This window comes from Cottoperca gobio, chromosome 15, assembly GCF_900634415.1.
Source record: "Cottoperca gobio chromosome 15, fCotGob3.1, whole genome shotgun sequence".
NCBI lineage: Eukaryota > Metazoa > Chordata > Actinopteri > Perciformes > Bovichtidae > Cottoperca > Cottoperca gobio.
In genome coordinates, this window is record NC_041369.1 from 266,740 (window position 1) to 290,930 (window position 24,191).

At 41.5% G+C, this 24,191-nt stretch overlaps 1 protein-coding gene and 1 long non-coding RNA gene across 2 annotated transcripts in view; both read left to right on the plus strand.

The window, feature by feature from the left end:
- Nucleotides 1–23,826, plus strand: part of fbxw4 (F-box and WD repeat domain containing 4) — a 30,388-nt gene extending 6,562 nt beyond the window's left edge. Inside the window, 6 exon segments of the mRNA XM_029449804.1 lie at nt 5,283–5,287; nt 5,404–5,448; nt 13,554–13,569; nt 15,577–15,717; nt 19,579–19,720; nt 22,981–23,826. Coding sequence (XP_029305664.1) covers nt 5,283–5,287; nt 5,404–5,448; nt 13,554–13,569; nt 15,577–15,717; nt 19,579–19,720; nt 22,981–23,115 — 484 coding nt within the window. The 3' untranslated portion in view covers nt 23,116–23,826.
- LOC115019996 (uncharacterized) lies at nt 3,617–5,173 on the plus strand. The gene is made up of 3 exons (XR_003833520.1): nt 3,617–3,626; nt 3,733–3,792; nt 4,812–5,173. It is a non-coding gene; the product is annotated as an uncharacterized LOC115019996 (long non-coding RNA).
- Nucleotides 23,827–24,191: the final 365 nt, after the last annotated feature.

A 24,191-nucleotide genomic window follows, 5' to 3' on the forward strand; every position in this document is an offset into this window, starting at 1 on the left:
CCACTTTCTTTTTCCTCGCATTGAAGGTGAAATATCATTTGTGTGTCTCCCTCGTGATTCAGATCCGCTCCAATATATAATCTGTTCTTCCCTATGCTTCACCCTTCCACTAAGTTTCATAGAAATCGGAACAGTAGTTTTTCTGTAATCCTGCTGACAGACAGACAAACCAAGCAGAAGACATGACCTCCTTGGGGAGGTAAAAATATTAAAGTGTCAGCATATAACCAGTTTTTGATGTTAGAATATCCATAAAGACACGGACTGAAATGGGCTTGAGAGCAGAGGTCTTCGTATTGGTGGTTTCAAGGTGCCTTTGATTTGTCGGCCATGTTTACACTCAGACACTTGATAACATGCAGGCAGACAGATGTAACAGGATCCTGACTCCAACACCTGCTAGTTCTACAGACAGGCAGGTGATGATCCAGACAGCACAGGTCACTCTGAATCAGTGCCTTCTCTTACAAAGCTTCAGGATTAATTCAAACAAAGTTCAGTAGTAATGTTAGCAAGACACTGCCTTAGGGATTGTGTTGACTAAATAAAGTAAGTCAAGTGGCTGATCTGCCTGACTGGAGAAGCAGGTTGTTATTTTACTCTCATCATTATCTGCTTTATACTGCTGCACTTCTTTGAAACCAATGTCTTCTCAGAAAACAGTAAAAAAGAAAAGAAAAGAAAAGACAATTGTATTCATATGGTGTTAAAGAAATGTCAGGGGAAAGTACCTTTGTTGTCTCTTGGGTCCTAACAAACCTATACCCTGGCATGTGTGAGGCACAGCCTCTGAAACAGACCACTGGATCCTGTGTGTCGTGTTCTCTCACAGCTGTTCTTCAGTAGATACATTTATATTGTTTAGCGTTGTTTTGCCAACATTTTTAGTTTTTTACAAGCATATTGAAAACACGTTGGTATCATCAGTTTGAAACCTTCTCAGGTTTTTAACAACTCAACCACAGAACGATGAACTTGGATGCTTCTGCAAAAAAACAAGATTGCGTTCCATGATGTTTTATAATATAATATATATATGAATACGCTACTATGTTTTTCCATAATATCTGAGCGGTGGTTATGGTAAACAAACCATGGTTAAAGTAACTAAAACACTCATTAATTAATACAAATGCACATTTTTGGTAAATCGACGGAATGTCTAGGGTTCTGGGCTGTTTTGAAATAGGTGTAACCCTAACCCATTGTACAAATGACATAAAAAGCTTTTACCATCATTTATTTCTAAAGCCCTTACATTTCTAAAACCCTAAATTTAAGTTGAATCCTTAAAAACCTTAACTCCAGTCATAGCTTGGTCCATAAGTCCTGTGAATAAGCGAGGAGCAGATCAAATGTCCTAATTTTCAGTCTAAAATTCTAACCGTCCCACACAAGGAAATAAGAAATCCAGTATATCAGCATACATGCTTGTCTGTCTGATCCCGGCCTCGCAGTGTCCGTCAGATCTGAGAGGAACAGGCAGATTATCCACATCATTAATTATCCAATTTGCTGGCTGAAATAGCAGACCATGCCTCAGCCCACCACCCCCTCATAATGGAAACTACCTCTCACTGACCAACAGCCTGGTTAATTTAAATTCTTTTGGAAACCAGGTGTCACTGATAAACCTGGTAAACTAACTTCTTCCCTGCACATCAAGTGACTCACCTCTCCTGTTGTTTAAGCACAAGCCTCACTAAAAGTCTCAAAGGATATGACTAAGCAAACTATACCAAATCAAACCATTGAGAGTGTGCTGTACTGCTACAGACAGTTAGGTTGAACTAAAACAGTGAGAATGTATCTCATAGTTGATGTTCAATGATAGTCTTATCCTCCTTTGATATTATCATTTTGTAATTGCACGTTTATTGTAGAACTGGACAAAAATACCGTAACACTGTCAGTAGTCTTTAATTAACACCAGGATTTCGACACTGAGCCACTGCAGAGTGTCCCTGTGGAAGCCTAATGTGTAAATCCTGATCATTGACATGCATGTGCATGACCACAGAACAACACGCATAGATAGCTCATGTTGAAGTCACGGGACACATTTCATTCAAATACATTTTGATGTTCTACAGTGCCTAGAAAAAGAGAGTGAACAGTTTAGAATTACTTACAGATTATGTTGTATTTTTCCATATTGAATACATCATTAAAACAATTATAGGCTAATCACCTCAACAAAACATAATTTAAGTCTATGTGTACGCACAAAAACAAACAAACTGGTATTTATAAAGGAAGTCTGACTTCAGACCAGGCATACACGTGGTTTAGCTGCGAGTGACATGATGAGGAGGACATTGAATGTAAATTGAGAGATTTTGTTTTAGTTGTTTGATCAGGTAACGAACGTGATCCGTCTGGTCTCAGTCTCCGTTACGTTTGTGTAGCTCACAACCATATTCTTGTTGTTCATATTATGCACAGACGCATGTATTAATTTGTTTAAGGAAGACACTTACCTGTTCTCTCCTGTCTCCAACTCCCAAGGTCCGCAGCTAAAAGAGTCCCTGTGGAAACAACACATTTTTATTGTTCCGGGAAGGTTCCACAGTGTAGTACATTTTGTAGCCACATAATAGTTTTTTTATATAATAATTATCGTTTATATTAGTGAATTTATGTTGAATATTTAGAGTTCATGTTTATTATTTCTCAATTTGCCTCTAACTGTTCTGTGGGAAACACAGAACAGTTAACACCCCTTGTTTTGGTACAGCCTAACTGTTAAGGCTATATAAGGCTGCTCTTTGGGAAATTGAAAAAGAGTAGGATGGCCTCAAGCATGAATGTAGTCAATTGTGACTGCTGGTTTGTGGTTTGCTTGTTCTCCTGCCTCTGCCTCCTTGCTTGTGGTCTGGACCGCTCATGGACAGCCTAACAGGTCAACTTAACTGATTGTGTAACAACACAATGAGTTAGTTTTCAGTCTACACAGTGTACTTTCTTTGTCAACGATATTGCATTTTGATCTGGTCCCAGTTTCCGTTAACAAAGTGAACACTGGTAGACATTTGTTAAGGAAGACATCGACTGCTTTGTTGTCTCCCTTTCCATTTCTCATACCTATATAGCAAGACTGGCACCCCAGGCGTTTTATACAGCCTCAGCTTGGTTCTTCCTGAGATGTTTTTAGTCTTGTTCTTCAAGTCCCTCCTTCCACCTCCCTCTTTACAAACTGTGGCTCCTCAGTAAGTAGACTCTTCTATATCTTAAGTGTCTTGTCTATCGATCCTAATCCTTTCCTGGTTTCTTGCATTTATCCTCATCGCTTTTATCTTTACTATGTTGATATTTTCTCTCACAGATCCGTGAGAGACTCGGAGTAGAGCCGCTGCTCCTTTACGTTGAAAGGAGCCAGTTGAGGTGGTTCGGGCATCTAGTAAGGATGCCACCTGGGCGCCTCCCTAGGGAGGTTGTTCCAGGCACGTCCAGCTGGGAGGAGACCCCGGGGAAGACCCAGGAATCGGTGGAGAGATTATATCTCCTCACTGACCTGAGAACGCCTCAGGATCCCCCAGTCGGAGCTGGAGGATGTGGCCCGGAGAAGGGAAGATTGGGGTTCCTTACTGGAGCTGCTGCCCCCGCGACACGATCCCGGATAAGCGGTAGACGATGGAAGTTGTTATTTTATAATGTAATGTTATTCTAAAATGATGTTTTTAAGCATCTGCTGAATATAGATTTAGTTGACAGTGTAACCCTGGTCTCCAGCAGCCGACATGGTTTCCATTCAGGAGGCTGATTCTCTTCCCAGATGTACCACGAAGGCAGGTGTCGTAATTCACTCTCTTTAACAGTTTGTGGCATTTGTTTGTGCCATGTGCTACTTTGACAGATTTGTGTTCGATGTTCAAAGGTTAGTTCAGAGTAGCTGCCTCCACAGCATGCCTTCCAGCAGCAGGTTGAGAGCAGCTTGTGTTGGCACTGTCACTACTATGTTTGTCTGTACAGTGTGTGCTGCAGGCATCAATTGTTGCATGTCAAATTACGTTTATTATATACAGTCAACCAACTGGAGAAAAATCTATTTGTAGAACTGATAATCTATAGATTTAACACTACTCCATCCACCACACACATACACACACCTCTCATCCCACCTCTGTTTCCATCCCCGTCTTGTTCCACTGGATATCATCTCAAGGTCTGTTAGTGAGGATTATTGTGACTGCAGTGAAATGCCAAGGCTAGTGTAGGCCGGCCGCCCCCGTCCACGCTGCCTCGGAAAAAATATTGATCCCATCAGTGGCCATAGACCTTGCTTCCCCCCCCCATTCAGTTTTTTTTCTTTCTCAATAATTTTTTTTTATCCACACCATATTATGTGCTCACACTCTATGCACACTGATGGAGCTGAAATGGACAGGTTCAATGAAGTATGACAAGGCTCTGCAGGAGGTTTTGGGTTAAGAACCTGACTTCATTGCCCCTCAACTTCTGAAACCAACTAACACTATTGAAATTCTATTATTGAAATTGCAATGTGGCCTTTGTTCACGGCAGAGGGAATCGGGCCCTGATTTGAAACAAGCGTATTTTAGCGCTATGTCTTTTATTTCCCTTGTACCATGAATAATGTAAATTGAAAACCATGTTTACCCATTGTCTTGTTACATTCAGTATAATACACATATCCGCAGCATCAATTCCATCAGTACAACATCAGTCTCATCACACAACTTTCTCTTTTTAAGCCCAACACTGTTTGCATTCGCTAATTATTTATTATCACTACCACTTTGACATTTTCACATCTTCTGTGATGTTCCTGAATTAATCTTGTGTTTCAGGTCTTTCAACATCATACACCCGCCTCCAGGCAATCCAGCTGAGGCTGATCACATATAAGTTTGTGACTGGCTAACTATTTTCCCCCTGGATCTCCTATTGAGCCACAGCGATCTCGAGGCTCATTCTGCCGCATCTATAGTGTTGTCTGTTGTCATTTGTCGCTCAAAGCCCAATCTACTGTAGGCTTTGGGTAAGGACTGCAAAGCCGAAGCAGCTTGCCCTCATCCACATTGCCGGCATTCACCAACCAGAGGTGAACTTCTTCTCGAAGTCCTTGTCCAAGCGATCTTCCCAGGGGGCTGTTGGCTTCAGCATGAGGACTTGGCTGGAGGATTGGGACTTGAGAATGATATCCGGTCTTAATATGGTGAGTCTCTTGCAGACACCAAGATTCCTACAGATGTCCTAGCTGAGAGTCCTGGCTGCACCCAGCTCTAGGGAAGGTGATGGCCATTTTTTCAGGGGCGCAGGACCTGTTGCTATAATCAACTCTGCTGCTGAAGTTATCTGCAATGTTCTTCAGGACTTGATCATGGTGCCAACAGCATCGCCCTTCTCCAAGTCTCTCTTTGGTGCACAGCAGGCATGGAGTTCTGACAGGAAAAGCATGCCCTACATTGCTAACCCTGATCCGATGTTGTCCCGTATCACTTTCCTCTCCAGCGCTTTGTCCCACTTTCGATACCCTGCTGCCCCATTGCAACCATCGAGTATCACCTCTCTACCGCTTTTGCTGCTCTCATCCCTGCTCCAGCTTTCTCTGTTCATTTTGGCAGTAGCAGTCTAGGAAGTGGGGACAGATCTCTGCCTTGAGCTACCACTCTCACTAACTTGCTGTGGTTCTGCCTTGTCTCTGCCTGTTGAACAGCTTCCACTGCTTGCCATTTCCTACCAGTCCTCAACTCGATTTCAGCTTTGGGTCCATTGACTCCCTATACTGCAACACATCTGTAGTTCTCGTCCCCTTGAATTCCTCTTCCAAGGATCTGAGTGGCAGTTGTAGCTTTTGTTATGGTCATAGAGTTAGACGCTGCTCAGACACCTAGACAGTCTCCACCATCTTCTGAGGTGAGAACTTATTTTTCTCTCCAAGGCCCCATCTGTTTATACTGGCACCTTGTATACCAGCAGGTATCACAGGATTCTGGGCAGAATGCTATGCTGGTACAACCATGCTATACACTTTTGCCAATCCTGACAAGTCTCAGACAACTCTAAATCAATGCAGATGGATCAGGTTGATGATGTATCCCACAGGGTGCTGTCAAACATCTTGTCTCAGCTTATCTGTGAATGTAGAATAAAAGGAGAAGTCCGAACAGCAGAGTTGTGCATATAACATCACTGACATACTGATAGAGTTAAAGCTGTTGAAATGGACATTAAATGGAAAATACCATGTGAGCCATTATAGTACACTTGCTATTATTTGAGCCTCGACCATTATTTGGACATCAGCTACAATTGGAGAATTATGTTAGTGATGAGCCTCCTGCTTGTGTACCTCTCTCTGTCCTCCCTGTCTCTCTCTCCCTCTCCCTCTCCGCGTTCTCTCTCCTGCTGTGTACCTGGTGTGTGCAGGACCAGGCAATAGGAAGTGGGCTGGTGGTTAGTTCATAGTTGACTGACGTGTTTCCTGCAGACCCTGCTGTCATTCAAAAGACCTAACTGGTGGAAGTGTGGGCTGGCCAGCTGCAGATGTGTAGCACTGAGTCACATCTGATTAGGTTTCTTGGACAAGGCTGGTGCTGGCTGTTTGTACAGCTCATAGATCTTTTATTAGCTTGTATGTTTACATGAACATTAAGTTTGCAGTTTTGGGACGGACTCTAGATTTAAGGGTGCATTAACATGAAAAACATTGCGATATTTACTAAGCCGCAACTACTTTGAGGGGTGCAACATTTCAAGTCACTACAATTTCAAGGGGGTCATGATTTTGATTCTAGATCTAAATTCAATCAAAATGAGCTTTCAATTTAATCATCGAAATTAAAAGTAGGGTTGGCGATTCTCCCAGTATTTTTTTTTCTCTAAACCTCTGCCTACTTTGCGCACGTCAGAATATTAAAAAAAAACACTTCAAAGACAACACAGTATAGCTTACTGGTAAATGCAGCTTCACCACTATATATAGTTAAGAAATCACGACTATGACGGAGAAACAGAAATTGAAAATCCTCTTGATACACTGTGTCACCATGTGGCAACATTTTGCCTTCCCCGAGAGATATATAAACAACAACGTGTCCTTGATAGTTTGTAGGCTGCAGAGGAATTGGAGACAAAATATGGTGGTTATTTTAAGCTTGATACAATGTAGTCTATATTTTTAAAGAAGAACTTGATAATGTAAATAACAGTTCTCAAGGCATAATACCAATGAGGTGTTGGTCTTTACGAATCAAGACTCCATGGTTTAACAATGGCATAGCCACAAAAAAAACGTAGTTTAAATTGAAACATTTTATCGAATCGTGACCTTTTAAATACAATTTTTAAAAACTGTTATTTATTAAGACCGCAGATATAAAAATGAGCCCAGCCGCAGTTCATCTGTTTTGCAAAATATGACACTGAATAACATTTAGGTGGGTTGTGCATGTCTAGAAATTAATGGAGCACAAACAAAAGTTCTTTCTGCTGCTGAACTGTAAATACTGGTTGCAGAGACCATTTTGTATATATCCAATACAATAACAATATCCCCATTTGTAGGCTACGAAATCGTTCCTGTGATGCATACTTGACACAGCTCCTCTCAGACACCAGCTGCCAAATAGTGAACAATGTGGCATGTCTGTATAAAGCCATAATGAACATTAGGTAAAAGACACATATGTCTTCATGACAAGAAGACATCACTTTAAGCGATAGATGAAGGTAGCCACGTTACAGGTTCCATATCTGAAAAGAGCATATCAAGGGTAGAACATATTTATTTTACAATTACAGTCCTGGGAAATTAGAAACATCGAAACCTTTCTCACAATGAGAAAGCGGAGCTTTGCTTGTCAAATTGACTTTGATGGTCACTTATGCCAAGTAGCATAGAGCCAGTAATGTCTGCACATTGCCCTGTGCCAATTTCCTGCCAGACTAGGCGGGTATCCTAACTTGGAGCTGCGGTGGGGTTTGGCATGGGGGGTACGCTACACTGACCACTAGTGTAGAGAAGGGGGGCTGGGCAGAAGCCAGTGAAGGGAGAAGCTACCCTGAAGAGAGGTGAGAACAGGGAGGGGGTTACAATTGTTTTGTCTAGAATTCCTCAAGCACAACTACAAAGATGTTGCAGGGGCCAAAAGCGCTTTTGAAAGTCTCTAAAAGAAGAAAATGATTGTTGGATAAACCGTCCCCAATTCGCCACTTTCTCACCACCGCCGGGGGAGGACAACCTCTGACCTCCAGTATCAAAGTACAGGGTGACGCCACCCAGCCAGCCAGAGCCAGCACTCTCTTACTGCACCCCCACCACCACTGCCACCACCACCCAACCTCACACACTCCAATTTCACCCCCACTGCTCTGCCCCACTCAACCGCAAGAAAAAGCCCGAAATTCATGTCTTTCTCTTTGGTCTCTCCCGAGCCGTCCCTGTGGCTCAGGAGTCAAGAATTCAATTAGTTAAAAAAAGAGAAGAAAAGAGCGAGGCTGCAACAATGCAGCGATAAGGGGGCAGAATGTACGTTCCCACACGCTAAATACAGGGCGCTTTCCCTGGGGCCCACAGAGCCAGAGGACCCGCACCGCAGGAGGCGAGAATAATCACAGCTCCCTCTGAACCCCCTCATTACACACACACACACACACACACCTTACATTCCTTACACACACAGATAGCTTCATGCAGACACGTATTACAGGCAGCAGACATTCCCTTGAACAGAGACACACCTTGCAGACGCCTAACACTTACTACACACTGAGAGATACTTCTAACATACACACGCGCACACACACACACACACACACACACACACACACACACACACACACACACACACACACACATGCGCGCGCCTCAGTACGTATAGACCTCTCATTACATGCTGGCCTCATACAGGTGTTCTCCGGTGTCAGGTTTACAAGGGAAGAAGACACATGGCCTTAGGGTAAGACCAGCATGAGAAACATTATATAAGATGAATCGAAAAAGAATTTGACGAGAGAGAGAGAGAGAAGAGAGAGAGAGAGAGAGAGAGAGAGAGAGAGAGAGGAGAGAGAGAAGAGAGGAAGAGGAGAGAGAGAGAAGAGAGAGAGAGAGAGAGAGAGAGAGAGAGAGAGAGAGAGGGAGGAGAGAGAGATAGAGGGAGGAGAGAGATATATACATGTAGTATATCTATAGATATATGTGTATTATATATATTATATATAGTATATAGAATGTATATATGTCTATATAGATATATATTATATATATATAGATAATGTAATATATATATATATATATATATATATATATATATATGTGTATAATATTATAGCATGTGTATTATTTATATATATAATATATATATTATGTGTATATATATATGTATATAGGTATAAGTATATATATAGTATATATATATAGGTATATATGTATATATATATATATATATATGTATATATGTATATATGTGTATATATATGTGATATATGTATATATATGGTATATGGATATATGTGGTATATATTGTATATATATATGTATTATATATATTATCTGTATATATATATGTGTATATATATATATATATATATATAGTATATGTGTATATAGTATATATATATATATAGATTATGTATGTGTAGATATATATATATATGTGTGTATAATATGTACGATAGTGTGGTGATAATGGTATAGTAGAATGGGGAATTAGAGATAGATAGAGTATTAGAGGAGTAGATGTATAATATATGGTAGAAAGTGGATAGGGTATAGATAGATATTGGAGATAGAGGAGAGGAGGAGAGAAGGGAGAGAGAGGAAGAGGAGAGGAGAAGAAAAGAGAGAGATAGGAAGAGGAGGGGAGTAGAGGGAGAGAGAGAGAGAGAGATAGATAGGGGGGATAAGAGCGATATAGATAGATGATATGAGAATGGAGAGAGAGAGGGAGGAGAAAGGTGAGGAGGTAGAGATAGGGAGCTGGAAGGAGAGGATGGAGTGAGATGGTAGGTAGGGAGTAGACAGTAGGGAGGGAGGTATTAGAGAGAGGGAGTAGATAGGGAGAGGGGAGGAGAGGAAGGAGAGAGAGGAGAGAAGGAGAGAGAGAGAGAGAGAGAGAGAGAGGAGAGAGAGGAGCGGGAGAGAGGAGGGAGAGAGAGAGGAGGAGAGAGAGAGAGAGAGAGAGAGAGGAGAGGAGAGAGAGAGAGAGAGAGAAGGAGAGAGAGAGAAGAGAGAAGAGAGAGAGAGGAGAGAGGAGATATGAATGAGATATATATCTAATATATATATGAATATATAATATATATATTTATAGATATATATATTATATATATCAGGAATTATTATATATATGTATATATAGCTATAGATATATATATATATAGTGGATATATATATATATGGTATATATATATATAGATATATATATATGGATATATATAATATATAGTATATATATATATGTAGTATGTATATGTATATATATATATGTATAGGTATATATATATATATGTGGTATATATATATATATATTATATATCTGTGGGTGTATGTATATATCTAATATATCTATAGATGTGTTGTGTAGTGTTGTATATATATATATTATATATATATATATATTATATATGATATATATAAAGATATAGATATCTATGTGTTTATGAATATATATATATATTATTATACACAGATATATATTGAGAGAATATGATACACAGTAGATATAGAGATAAAATATAGGAATACACATATATAATATATATTATGAGATAGATAGATAAATACACCATATAGATATATACACATATAGATATATATATATATATATATATGTGTATTTATATATAGATATATATATATATATATAATAGATATGTATGTATAGATAGATAGAGAGATGATAGAGATATATATATATGATAGAGATATCGCTATCATATAGTTAGATATATATAAACACACCCATAGAGAGATATATGGATATATATAGATAATAGATATGTCTAGAGAGATATAGAGAGGAGAGAGATGATATATATAGTAGGATATATATGTGTGGGGTGGTGTATATCGATCTAGATAGGTATATATCTATGGGTGTGGAGAGATATAGACATATATACGATAGATATATAGATAGATAGAGATAGAGTAATGTAGATAGTATATAGATGCAGCATCACAGCCTGCTCTTCCTCCTCCCTCGTGCTGACAGTGGAGGTGAGCGCTCATCATAGTCATCAGCATCAACTCCTGTTAATAAATCCAATGCATACATGTGCATTCATAAATTCTTAGTACTATGGATTCAGTTAGTTTAGATCGTGGACCCCAGTTCTGCTGAGCCCAGTGCATTATGGGTTAAACACAGTGATTATCTGTGATTTACCACATTAATGTTCCCACATGGTTTCTGTTGCAGTAAATATTCCATGTACAATATAACTGCATCTGTACATATATGCAACAGTGTGGCCCCTGGTTTCAAAACACCATGGGGCACACTATTCTTGAGCAAGGAGCAGTTCAAAATGAGGGGCCTCTGAAAATTCCTGTCTCTGAAAAGCAAGGCTTAAACCTGATACATCCCCTCCAAGGCTGCTGTAATTCCCAGCTTTACCTGGGCCAATTAAAACAGGCGACACGACACAACACAGAGGGGAGAAGACAGGAGACACAGGGAGAGGGGAGGAAGGGATGGGTGTGCAGGGTATGCTGGAGGTTGCAGGTGCTGAGGTATATGGACATGGTTACAAGTTGTAGCAGACCTAGATGATGCATGTGTCCTCCAAAGTGACTTCTTTCTTTCGTGAAAAACTGATGTTCATTAAATGTTCAGAAGCCATAGTGAAATCTTTTAAATGTATGCCATGCTTTTATTACTTTAATGGCTAATACTTGAAGATAAGCTGAAGGGCCTTTAAATATTTGACTCACCAGAGAGTGGGTGGCTCTCATTGTCTTCAGAGGCTAGCAACATATTTAAAGAAGTCAACGTCCATGGGGGGAGGGTGGCTTTGGAGAGTTTTCCACACAGACACACACACACACACATAGCTGAGAGCAGCATCCTTTATATTCACTCTGATCGTACACATCCAAGCTCTTCCACTACTGTCACTTCCACACACTGCGTGGAGAATCAGTGGACCTCTATGTGTTCAGCTGTTATAAACTTACATCTTTACTACTCAAGACTGAAGAAGAGCTTTAGTCAGGTTCACCAGTAAAAAATAATTGTTTCCTATTTTTTTCTTCAAACAGTTGATTTGAAGAAAAAGGAAGCCTGGGGGTTCCTCAACAACAAGAAACTTGTCACTTTTCTTTTCATGTGGAAATCTCATGAAACACAACAAACACTACTAAGACAACTAGACAACAATAATTTGGATCACAATAACAGTATTGTTCAGAAAAATTTAAATTGGATAAGTTTCTCAAATTGTCCAGTTGTAGTTGCTGCTTTCCGTAATTATTCTACATTTGCACAGACATTTTCTTTTGACACTGAAAGACTAACTGCAGGTTAAAACATTTATTTCAACACTTTCTCTCTTTCCCTCCGTTACCATTCATTCTGTCTTATTTTCATTTTGGTGGCACAAAGAGGTCTTATGATCAGCCATATAGAGGGGATCCCACAGAAGTAGCGCCATTGGAGCAGCACCCCAACTTTTCCCAGTGTTTTCGCTCATGGCTAAACACAGAGGGGGAAGCATCAAAGAGACGGACCCTGACCATCGCTCCCCTCTGTTCCTTCAGAAAGGGAGCTTTCCTTTTTTTACAATCAAATGGCCAGGCTAGGATTCCTCACATTCCTCACGCTGAAAAGAGCGGAGTGAAATGTCTGCGTTGGGCTGGACGCTCTGTTATACAAATTGCAGCAGTATTGTCTTTGCAGTGCACGCATGTATGTGACAGTTTGAAGGTGGTCATTGTTGTTGGCCCCTCCTCTGCACTCTCTCACATTCCTGCTGCAACCAGCTCAGAGGTGTGGATGTGCAGCAGGTTGCATGGTTCCCCTCTGTTTGTTTTAGCGAGTAAAAACCTCAGCAGGGTTTCTTTTCTCTACCTGTCTCATGGCTTTTGACGAGAGAGCCAGTTAGAGCTAAGCTTCCAGCCACTTCTGTCACAAAAACACATGCACTGCTTTCTTTGGCTGCCCCCCACACTAAAGGATAATGCCCTTAGCTTCTTCTATTTCTTTTTTTCAACATTGTCAATTCATTAATGATCCCTTTCACAACTTGTTTGTGTGTGGCCCCTAAAGCCAACCTGACTCCTGCAGTGAGAGCAGACAGGCTTAAATCAGGATTTAGACTCTGCATGTCACACAGCCAGCAGCCCCTTCATAACAATCAGTAAGTCGCTCCCCCAGTCTACACAGCTCACACTGCAGCTCAAACTGCAAATGATTCTTTGATTTACAACTGAATCTTTTTACATGAGGCCCTCTCATTAGTTACAACCTGCTACTGTAGTTTGGACCATCTGGTGATTCTGTTAGGATTACTCTGTAAATCCATTCTTTCCAGTATACCATGGTTTAATGTGATGTGTCTTGTCTTCATTAGGGTGGTATCTGAAGTATGGGACCTATGATTGTAACGTTTAGTGTACCTAGTATTTTCTGTGATGTATAAGTCACATGACTAATTCTCAGTAAAGTCCCTGACATCGGGGAACACGGTAACATTGCTACAACAAAGTCTGTCGGGGAGAAACACGAGGAGTCAGATGATCAGACAGGTTGGAAACATAGCAACAGTCTGAACAACTTTATCTGGAGCTCAAGGTGAACAAGCTCAAATGTCCCTTATAATCCCTCATTGCACAGAAAAAGTGCACTTAGCTACAGTAAGTCTTTCACCTCTTAGGAGGTGTGGCTGTAGACTCTGCAGCTGCCCATCTGCTGTTCAGCCTCCAGGAGTTCTCTTCTTCTCTGTTCACTTACCCGGCTCCCCGTACAGCTCACCAGGCTTATCTGTAGAGGTGGTAGGGACATGTCCCCAACTCCGTCAGGGTAATACTGAATCGTCCCCAATATTTCCACATGTCATGAACTACAGCCCTACTTCTAACATAATCCACTTGCAGTATCGCATTATTACATTCCCACTGATTTGGGTTGATGACTTAAAACAGTGACACAGTTCTGTTCTGTTCTGTGAGTACATCATTAACCCTTTGACAACATGTGTGCAATGCTTATGACTCAGTCAAGTGACACCGTCCAGTCAAGCATGCTCCAGGTTTTAAACGTTATGGACCCAGACAGACAGGAGTAAGGATGGTCAGATCAGAACATTGTGTCACTGCTCTCTAACAGATACAGTCATCCTGACAGATTATATGCTTATGCCTGCATCCTGTAATCACACGCGGCCCATAAAAGCCAGTGACCTACCAATTTGACAATCCCTGCTGTTTTGCACTGTGCACCAGCTCATCGCATGGTGCTATTACTGGCTTTAAGATCCCTGCGCAGATGTCAGGTCCATTTTATGGAAGCCGAGATTTTATTTTTATTTCACATTTGGGTGTTTGGTGAGTTTTTTCAGAACAGTGTAAGACTGTCCTCTTCTTGTTTGAAGGACTTCAGAGGGGAGGGTTATGAATTGATGATCTCTTTTCAGTTAGAGTGGTCGTGCTGTGATGGAGACATCATTATTTAGTTATGAATGAACAGGCTTGTATCCCTTTGGCTTGAATGAGTTTCTTTTTGTGTGACATGTGCTAAGCTCCTTGGTTTTAGTGGTAAGGGGAAAATGAGGGGTCACTACCCCACACAGACACAAACTCAGCCTCATCACACACTCTCCATTGGCCTGGGCTTAGTCATGAGACCCTAGCAGTGAGAAAGCTCTCACCCAATAAGGTGCCCTGTGGGGAAGGCCCTGGTCCAATAAGAAGGCCCCCTGGGGTAAGGCTGGGGGATTACCAGCCTGAGCCTGCAGATTGAGCTCCAGGGCGAGGAGGGGCGGGGGGGGGGGCACGAGTCGAAGCACAGGGCTACTCGGTTGCCAAGGACAGCGGCCTCTTTTAAATGGTTGCTATGGAGCAGGTATCAAACGTGCGAGAGTCACACACAGTCACGGTCATGGAGGGTATTAAATGGCAACAAAGAGACAGTTATTCTGCAATAATCCGCCCTGCTGAGTGCAAGTTATTCTCCAATAATCAAGAGGCGAGGAGCAGGCGGGACAGAGCTGTGATCACAAGAGCATAGTGCTGCATGGAGCTTGACTCACCCACAGACACACACACACACACACACACACACACACACACAGGTCACACCACATCAACCCAGACACACAAACCTTATTTATCACTTGTACATACACACAGTCCCACACTCACTAATCCAGGCTCAGTGACACACGGGCAGCACTCTGTGTGGATTCCAAGTTTGTCTTGAAGATGGAAAATGAAATTAAATAATGGTTCTTAAATACAATAATAATTGTAATAATAATAAGATGAGAAAATTATGTTGCTTAAATTAACCTTAGTTCATATGGGAATGATCATATTCCATGTGTGAAAACACAAATTTCACCTTAATTTCTCCTTTTTTCATCTTCCTCCATCCCTCTCTCCTCCACCAGGGCGGAGTGTGTGGGCAGTCTGGGATTAGAGTTTCGCCGCGGTGCTGGTGTGTTGGACATGCAGTTTGAGTCTCCGTTCCAGCTCTTCACCTGCGGATATGATACCTTCATTCGACTGTGGGACCTCCGCCTCAGCCCAGGGTACACCAGCAGCTAGTGCTCCTTAGGACTTTCTCTTGACACCATGTAGGAAATACCGTCCACTACCATGTAGTGCTGCAAACCTTTACCCATCATGCTTCACACCAAAGCTATGGTTGAGAAAAGTCTTCAGAGTTATAGAACTCAGGGAGTTTACATCCTAGAGCTAAGACCATTATCAATGAAATTTAAATATGTACATTTTCTGAACAACGACAGTAAACAGGTTTACATGTGGACTGTTGTTTGGGATTGCAATTTAAATTGAAGCATTTAACGCAGTTGAAGTGTCAGTTGAAGTATAAGCATTTAAAAGGGGTTGAGGTATAATCACTGAGAGCATTTGAAATGTTAGTTTCTCATTTAAACCCAGCAGGCAGTTGAGTTGTCAGTTTGTATGTAAACAATGCGAATAGTTGAAAAAGTAGAGTAGAGTAAGCACTGAAAGCAGGTGAAATTTGAGTTTAATGTAAAAAGATAAAAGCATTTAAACGTGAAAGCAGTATTTGTAAAAGCACAGTACAGTGAACATAAACTCTAAACACTTGTACTTATCATTGTGACTAATTGACCAAATGGAAGGATTTCCTTAAATGTGAGCCCTAATACAATAATTTATGTTTCTAATAAAGATTTATATTGGTTTAGCTTTAATCAAACCCACAGTGTCAGGTGAAAAATGTTACTCTGATCTCAATCCATCCATGGGATTATCTCCAGAGGTGTAAATCTTGAGTGAACCAGTCAGCAAATATGTGCTATCTTTAAATGTGTCCTCCTGTCAAGGTGGAGGCTTCAGAAATAACATTCATGCAGCAGCCCTTACTTGACTGTGCCTTCAGGGTTCTGAACATGAGGGGAGGGCAGCATGTTTCTGGACAGCGGGGGTTGGAGAGGTTTCAGGTTGTGTTGGAGGATCAGTCAAGTAAGACAAATCAGATCTGATTGGCAGATCGCTCTTGGGACTTTGAAAGGGGTTGGGTTGGGGTGAAAGCTGGCAGAGGGGGGTCCCTCTTTAGATATCAATAATTCATATGCCCAAACCTAACTGGCCTCAAAAGGCTCATAGGGTCATCCAGGAGGTTCAGGTTGTCTGGAAGTTGGGACTCACCACCAAAGAGAAATGCACTAAGACAGACCAAAAAACAAATGATCCCATTATCAGTGTGATTGTGAACTTGCGCTGTCGTCATCTCCTCTAAATGAACAAATCAATAATAGTCCTCTCTCACAATATATGTCATTTTATTTTATTATTATTTTATTTTATCTGTGTTTTGATGAAGTACATTTCCTTTTTATGGATACACTAACCAGAAAGGTATGTCTGTCTTTGGTTAATCCTGCAATCCTGGAATATCTGGCATAATGTCATCACATTAATGGAAACATAATATTGCCATAGATCAGTCGTGCTCACTGATTTGCATCCAGAGATATTAAAGGGATAGCTCCCATGGTACGAACAATAACTGACACGCTAACCTGACGGTTCAAACATACATTATCTCACATCGTCCAACCTTAAAGTATATAAGAAAGTGTGGTGGGTATTTGGTGATTGATGATGACAGTTACATTTTCACAAATCATAACTTCTAATAAGTGTAACACTGCTCAATGGAGAAGAGAAGTGCCTGCAATGACTGTGTACATCGGAATAAGTTTCTATAGGTAGTGATGAGTTCCAACAGTGAAAGTAAGGCTGGGGAATAACTCAATATTATAATTTATAATCATTTAGCTCAATCTTATTGTGACTATATGATGTTATCCTATTTCCGACTACAAACAACTGATTCCAGCCATACTTAGATCAAGTTTTGGTTTTACACATGAATACTCTTTATTGTCTTGAACATCAGTTAGCTTATTTTATGACTAATTTCTTCCATACAGTTGCCATATTATGATATATATTAGATCACCCGTTAGATCTCTCCATTCACACAGTTTGAGTCAATACACTATTCTAATACTGCAAGTGTCATTTCGATCAAAAGTCAGAGTGAAGAACTTGTGTGTATTCTTCACCTTCAGGATGGTGTGTGTGTGTGTTCGTGTGTGTGTGTGCAGACGTCTCTGCTGCCCCATTGTCTGCCCCTGGTGTCTCTCCATCACTTATTGATGAGGCTGCACTAATGGAGGATCGATGTCTATTGGCAGAAAATACTTATCCCCAAAATACTTCCCCTCTCTTAACCACAGCCACCACCACCTTGCTCTGCTGCTCACTCAGCCTCCTGCAGCATGTGCATACACACACACACACCCACACACACACACACACACGTCACCTCCTTGTTACCTACAGTATAGTTTTCCTGTAGAGCAGAGAGAGTCTCAGCGCTGTCTCCAAGCCTACACACACACACACACACGTGTGATCTAACCCGTACTGTTGCACTTCCGGTTGTTTGAAACTTTTATTTTCAGTGATCTCAGCTGGAAGATGTTTGACTGGTATCATTTTTACATTGTGTCCCCCAAAGACCCAGATTCACACAAACTACTGGGGTCTTTGTTATGGGTTGGATCAGCTGGTTATTTTACTAACCTAACCTAGTTTCCAAAAATAAAAGTGTGTCTCTGGAAATCAACATCTGCCTGAAAATTAAACACAACTGAATTCAAATAACTGTCTCTCTTCACCCTGTGATGGGGTGTCAGACTTCAGACAGGGCTTGGATCTGATTAGACTTTATTTTACTTTATCTTCATTGAACACATTGTGGTCCTATGCAATTGGGGGACTATCTATAAAAAGGTCTCGGCTATAGTTAACCTCTTACCGGGTGGACGGCCCGCAGGCGGGCATGTGTTTCTTTACATTTTCACAGAGGTTGTATCTTGCTCTGTGTTGATTACAGTCCACCATGCTGGAAGTGGTACCCAATGCCATACATCGTTAGAAAGCTTAGAATATTGTCTATTTAGTATCAAAACTGTTATTAGATCACAATCACAACAGCAGGTACAATCAGCTCTTCAAACTAGCAAGCAAACTCAAAATCATAACTTTGAGCTAACTCATCCATGAAGCCTGATAATGTTATATTCTTTTTCAAAATTGTATTTATTATATTCAAGTTCATAAAGAAATACAAAAAAAGCACAAAAGTATTACTAAATATGTGTTTATACTTCACTTACTCTGTGTCATTACTACTAACAGGGAATATGGGTATATAATAGTTATTTATGAGCAATACAAACAAATATTGTATTAATAAATATTATAATGTACCCTTGGAAACGCCTGGTGTTACTCTTAGATAAACCTGTCTAATAAGTTGTGCCTTTGTTCTGAAATTTGAACCTGAACTTGATAACACTTGATGCTATGTTCCTATTGTGCTTTCCAGCTCTTACCTACCAGCTCTACCCATCTTCAGCCATCTTTTTCAACAAAACAATTCAGTATATTCAGACCACTATTACTCAGTACCAGAAGCACTTGGAGTAATTCTGACTGTTTTGCATGAACAATATATTTTTGAATGAGACCAAAACCATGCATGTGGTGCAAATGGTTGAAGAGCAGCTTTTAATTTACTTTGGGTATGTCGTTTGTAGGTGTTTTCGGGTAAATTCACCCACCCTGTAAGAGGTTAAGGCACTTACTTTGTAATGACAACCTCCATACTTTGATTTCAGATGGGCCCCCTTTCCCCTCTTCTTCCTGTATCTACTGTCACTTTTAATAGAAGCCCAAAAAAGCCAAGAGAGGATATTTTTATCTTTGACTTAGAACTTGCACATATCTTTCTATACATTTTCAAGTGGAAAACATTTAAGAGTTAGACATTATGTGGTGCTTTATCTCTACATGTGTGTACATTCTCTCATCCCTCCCAACAGGAAGTGTGTGATGAAGTGGGAGGAGCCTCATGACAGCGCTCTGTACTGCATCCAGACAGACGGAAATCACATGATAGCCAGCGGCTCCTCGTACTACGGTGTGGTGCGCCTCTGGGACAAACGGCAGACTGAATGCCTGCAGGTATGTGGCCGACAGTAGATCCTCAATGTGTGAATCAGTGCCCCAAAGACCAGTTTGAAACACAATATATCCATCCAACCATCGCTTACCGCTTATCCGGGGTCGGGTCGCGCGGGCAGCAGTTCCAGTAAGGAACCCCAATTTTCCCTTCTCCGGGCCACATCCTCCAACTCCGACTGGGGGATCCTGAGGCGTTCCCAGGCCAGTGAGGAGATATAATCTCTCCACCGAGTCCTGGGTCTTCCCCGGAACACCTTCCTAGGGAGGCGCCCAGGTGGCATCCTTACTAGAAGCCCGAACCACCTCAACTGGCTCCTTTCAAGAATTCAAGAAGAATTCAAGATATTTATTGTCATATGCACAGATAACAGACAGTTATACTGTACAATGAAAAACTTACTTTACTAATCCTCCAACAGCAAACATTTAAAATTAGAACTAAAAGCAAGAGATATATACAATATAAAAATAAATAAAGAGGTAAAAGGGTATTTCACATTTCAGTTCACAGTACAGTGTTTGTCGAGTTATTTTCTAAATGTGCAGCTTTCCCTACTTGAAAGGGATGGAAACATCTACCCAAAGTTTTTTAACTGGATTTCACTCCAAAAGACCAAACTGCTCTTTTCCTTTTTTCCTCCTTTTATTTTTTGCAATTTCAGCAAGAGTCAGACAAGGTATTTAGAGTTAGGTATTTAGAGGTGAAAAACCTTTTGAATAGAAACAAACAGAAAAGAGAATTAATACATATTACAAGGCAACTCAGATAAATGTAAATAGCAAGACACACATTTGTAATTTCCAACTATTTCTATTTCAACCTTAAATTAATTTACAAATGCACTCCCACTAAATGAACATAACACATGCACAGCTGCTGTCATCATTATAACAGGAAATGCATTTTATTTTACCGAGTAAATGTGTACTTCTAACGGCATTTTAACTTTAAGTACTACTCATTTTTAATTAAATACAATTATGCAGTCAGTTTTTAAATCACAAACGATATAAGAAATTAAACAAGCCGTTCTGCAAACATGTACACAATCAGCTCACCGAGCCACACACAAACACAAGCGCGCTACCGATCATGACATAAATCCAGCGTCAATCAAACGAGTAGCGGCAGCGATCTCCAGCAGGTAACAGTCTCTCAAGCTAGAAAGTTCAGCGTCTTACCGGCTGCCTCTTTGGTCTCGATAGATATTTGGGCCCTGCACAATCTTGGTCTGGATTTCGACGTAGTCGCGAACACATCCTCTCTGCGCTTCCATAACGCCAAGCGGCGCTCTTTTAAATGGGAAACACTCAGGCAGATTGGTCACATCCGGTTTGTCCCATTACTATCTGGACAGCTCCAGCTTGACTTGACAGCTTCAGTTTGACTTTACAGTGTTAGTACTGTGAAATATAAGGCGGACAACAACAAAGTGCACCATGCATAGTTCAAGTTGTGTTGTGTTCACAGTTCAATCAGTTTGGGTGGGGGTGGGGGGAAGCATATTCACAAGTCTGATGGCCTGCGGGTAGAAACTGTTTATTAGTCTTATAGTCCTGGAGTCCTGTAGCGTCTGCCTGATGGCAGGAGAGTGAAGAGTCTGTGCTTGGGGTGTGTACTGTCCCTGATAATGTTTTGGGCTCTCCTGGTGGTGTAAATGTCATGAAGTGAAGGGAAGGCTGCTCCTGTGATGTATTGTGCCTTCCTGTCCCGGGCAGTGCAGTTTACATACCAGACTCTGATGGCACTGGTAAGGACGCTCTCAACTGTACTTCTGTAGAAGTTGCTGAGAATTTTGGATGACATGCCAAATTTTCTCAGCCTCCTTAGGAAGTACAGTCGCTTCTGGGATTTGTTGATGTTCTGTTGTGAGTTGTGAGACCAGGTGAGATCCTCGCTGATGAGGGTTCCGAGGAATTTAAAGGTTTTCACCCTGTCCACCTCAGTCTCAACTATGTACAGTGGTGTGTGCTGCACACTCTTCCTCCGTGGCTCAATAATCATCTCCTTGGTTTTTTCTGCATTCAGAGAGAGATTATTGTCCTGTCACCAGGTCTGCCACCTCTCTTCTATATGCTGCCTCAGCCCCACCAGTGATCAGTTCAATGACTGTTGTATCATCCGCAAACTTGATGATACAAGTGTTGCTCTGGGAGGCCGCACAGTCGTATGTGAAGAGGGTGTACAGCAGGGGACTCAGCACGCAGCCCTGGAGGGTCCCTGTGCTTACAGATCTAGTGCCAGATGTGCGATTTCCAACTCTGACTGACTGGGGTCTGTCTGATAGGAAGTTCAGCACTCAGTTACAGAGAGCAGGTGTCAGTACTACAGTGAGGAGCTTAGCAGAGACTTTGTGTGGGATGACCGTGTTAAAGGCAGAAATGTAGTCAATAAAGAGCAGTCTGACATATGTGTCCCTTCCCTCTAAGTGTGTGAGGGTGGTGTGGATGACGGTGTTGATTGCGTCGTCAATGGACCAGGTTCTGACGGTACGCAAACTGCAGAGGGTGCAAGGTGTTTGTAATGTTCTTTTTGATGTGGGTCATGACTATCCTCTCAAAACACTTCATCACTATTGTGTGAGTACTACAGGACGATAGTCATTCAGGCAGACTGTGTTCACTGTGTTTTTCTTTGGGAGGGGCATGGTGGTTGTTTTAAAGCAGGTGGGCACAAAAGATTGTGCTAGTGACATGTTAAAAATGTCAGCAAGCACGTCAGCCAGCTCTGATGAGCAGACACGGAGGGCACGCCCGGAGATGTTGTCTGGGCCGGCTGCCTTCCGTGGGTTTATTCTCCTCAGAACCGTACACACCTCTGCTGATGTCACAGTGAGCGGTGAGTCCTGTGTGCGCTCCATGGTCAAAAACCCTCTCTGGTGATTGGTGTTGAGGGCCTCAAAGCGTGCATAGAACTCATTTAGCTCATCTGGTAGTGTGGGTTGGCTGGTTGTGACCCCCCTGCTTCTCTGCTGGTAGTCTGTGATGTGTTGCAGGCCTTGCCATATGCATCGGGAATCTGAGGTGGAGTAGAATTCCTCCATCCTCAGTCTGTATTGCCTCTTGGTCTCGCAATGCAAAGGAGCAGCGGCTCTACTCCGAGTCTCTCCCGGATGGCTGAGCTTCTCACCCTATCTCTAAGGGAGACTCCAGCCACCCGCCTGAGAAAACGGCCGCTTGTACCCGCGATCTCGTTCTTTCACAATAGACAATAAAGTTAATGCTGTTTGTTTTATAATTTTTTTTTTTTTTTTGTGCAGTTCTTCCAGCTGAACTCACACCCAGTGAGCAGCCCGGTGTACTGCCTGAGGTTCAGCAGCTCTCACCTGCACGCAGCCCTGGCCACCTCCCTACATTCACTGGACTTCAGACAGAACCCTGTCTACATCAGATGATACGCACACACACACACACACACACACACACACACACACACACACACACACACACACACACACACACTGTTTTAAACTAATCTGTTTAATAAAGCTGTCTATTTTCACAAGAAACAAATTCAGACACTTTGATGCTCTTTAGTCAGCTGTGTCCTGTCTGTCTGATCAACAATATTGTATCACCTGTACAGTAGCTTCCAAAATAAATGGAAATGTTTCAACTTTATATTATCAAAATATTTTAAATTAGAAAAACAAAACATTGATTTTCAACTTACATGTAATGATTTTAAAGAAGAAATATAAAATATGACCTGGACAGCATTAAACAACCTTCCCTAATATTTGGTTGCACTCCCTTTGGCAACAATAACAGCGTCCAAACGTTTCTTGTAGCCATCTATAAGCCTCTTGCAGCGCTCTGCTGGTAGTTTCTCTGTCATTACACTTTGTTCAAACTCTTGAATGTGTGCAGGATTCATTTTCCAATGGCAGGTTTCAGCACACTCAGGAGTTTCCTTTCCACTCTTTTTTACTTTTGGATGTGTGCCCTGTGTTTTTTATCGTGCTGAAGGGTCCATACATTTTGTATGATACATATTGATCATTCATTTTAACTTACCCATTTGTTAATGCCTAGTGCCACACTGAAAGAGCACACTGGGCCCCAAACTGGGCACACCATCAGTAATAGTCCACTTCCAAACTACAACGTTCGGCAGAGGGTGCTGCGAGCTGCCTGGGCAGAGAAGGACATTCTGGTGAATGACTGCAGTGAATATTTAGATGAACACTTCATTACCCGAGTGTTTAAGGAGTGTACAAAATACAGACAAGAAAGAAAACTTCAGGAAAGAAGGATCAAGTCACACATTATTTTTCCTGCAAGACTGAAAGTATTTGAGAAAGATGGAGAAATGTAAGTGTTTGACAACCTCCAGAGCTGCAGCATAGGGTGTACATGAGGATATCCACATGGAGATCCCAGCCGGGGAGTCGAACATGGAGGCAGCGCAGACTCCCGCTCTGAAGCAGGAGAACGGCAGCAAGAGAACTGATGACAGGCGTAAAGACAT